This window comes from Oxyura jamaicensis, chromosome 10 (genome assembly GCF_011077185.1).
Source record: "Oxyura jamaicensis isolate SHBP4307 breed ruddy duck chromosome 10, BPBGC_Ojam_1.0, whole genome shotgun sequence".
Taxonomy (NCBI): Eukaryota; Metazoa; Chordata; class Aves; order Anseriformes; family Anatidae; genus Oxyura; species Oxyura jamaicensis.
In genome coordinates, this window is record NC_048902.1 from 11,063,461 (window position 1) to 11,063,987 (window position 527).

At 80.6% G+C, this 527-nt stretch overlaps 1 protein-coding gene across 2 annotated transcripts in view; it reads left to right on the plus strand.

Annotated features, from left to right (window-relative positions):
* Nucleotides 1-10: 10 nt before the first annotated feature.
* Nucleotides 11-527, plus strand: part of LOC118172012 (mitotic-spindle organizing protein 2B-like) — an 11,514-nt gene continuing 10,997 nt past the window's right edge. For both annotated transcript variants that reach the window (XM_035335611.1, XM_035335612.1), the window contains exons 1-2: nt 11-175; nt 267-412. In XM_035335611.1, the coding sequence (XP_035191502.1) occupies nt 45-175; nt 267-412 (277 nt within the window). In that variant the 5' untranslated portion in view covers nt 11-44. The remainder of the gene's footprint in view (nt 176-266; nt 413-527) is intronic.

Consider the following 527-nt stretch of genomic DNA (forward strand, 5'->3'; position numbering starts at 1 on the left):
GCCGGGCCGGGAGGGGCGCGGCCAGGCGGCGGCTGGGGGCCGCCATGTCGGGCGCGGCGCTGGGCAAGGTGGCGGCGGCGGCGCGGCCGCGGCGGAAGGTGCTGAGCGCGGAGGAGGCGGAGCTGTTCGAGCTGGCGCAGGCGGCGGGCAGCGGGCTGGACCCGGAGGTGTTCAAGTGAGCGGCGGGGCGGGCGGCGCGGGGCGCGGCGGAGCTCCCCCGGAGCTCCCCGGTGCCCGCCGGCCCCGTGCTGACGGCCGCCCCGCAGGGTGCTGCTGGACCTGCTGCGCATGAACGTGGCGCCGCTCGCCGTCTTCCAGGTGCTCAAGTCCATGTGCGCCGGGCAGCGGCTGCCGGCGGGCAACGAGAACGCAGCCCCCGCCGCGCCGGCGCCGCTCCCCGCCGACAGCCGAGGTAGGCGGCGGGCAGGCGGCCGGGGGCCGGGCGGGGGGCGGCGGCGGGCCCTGACCTCTCTGTGTCTCTCCCGCCCAGAGCCCCTGGAGGACCCGCTCGTCTTCGCCTCCGCCCC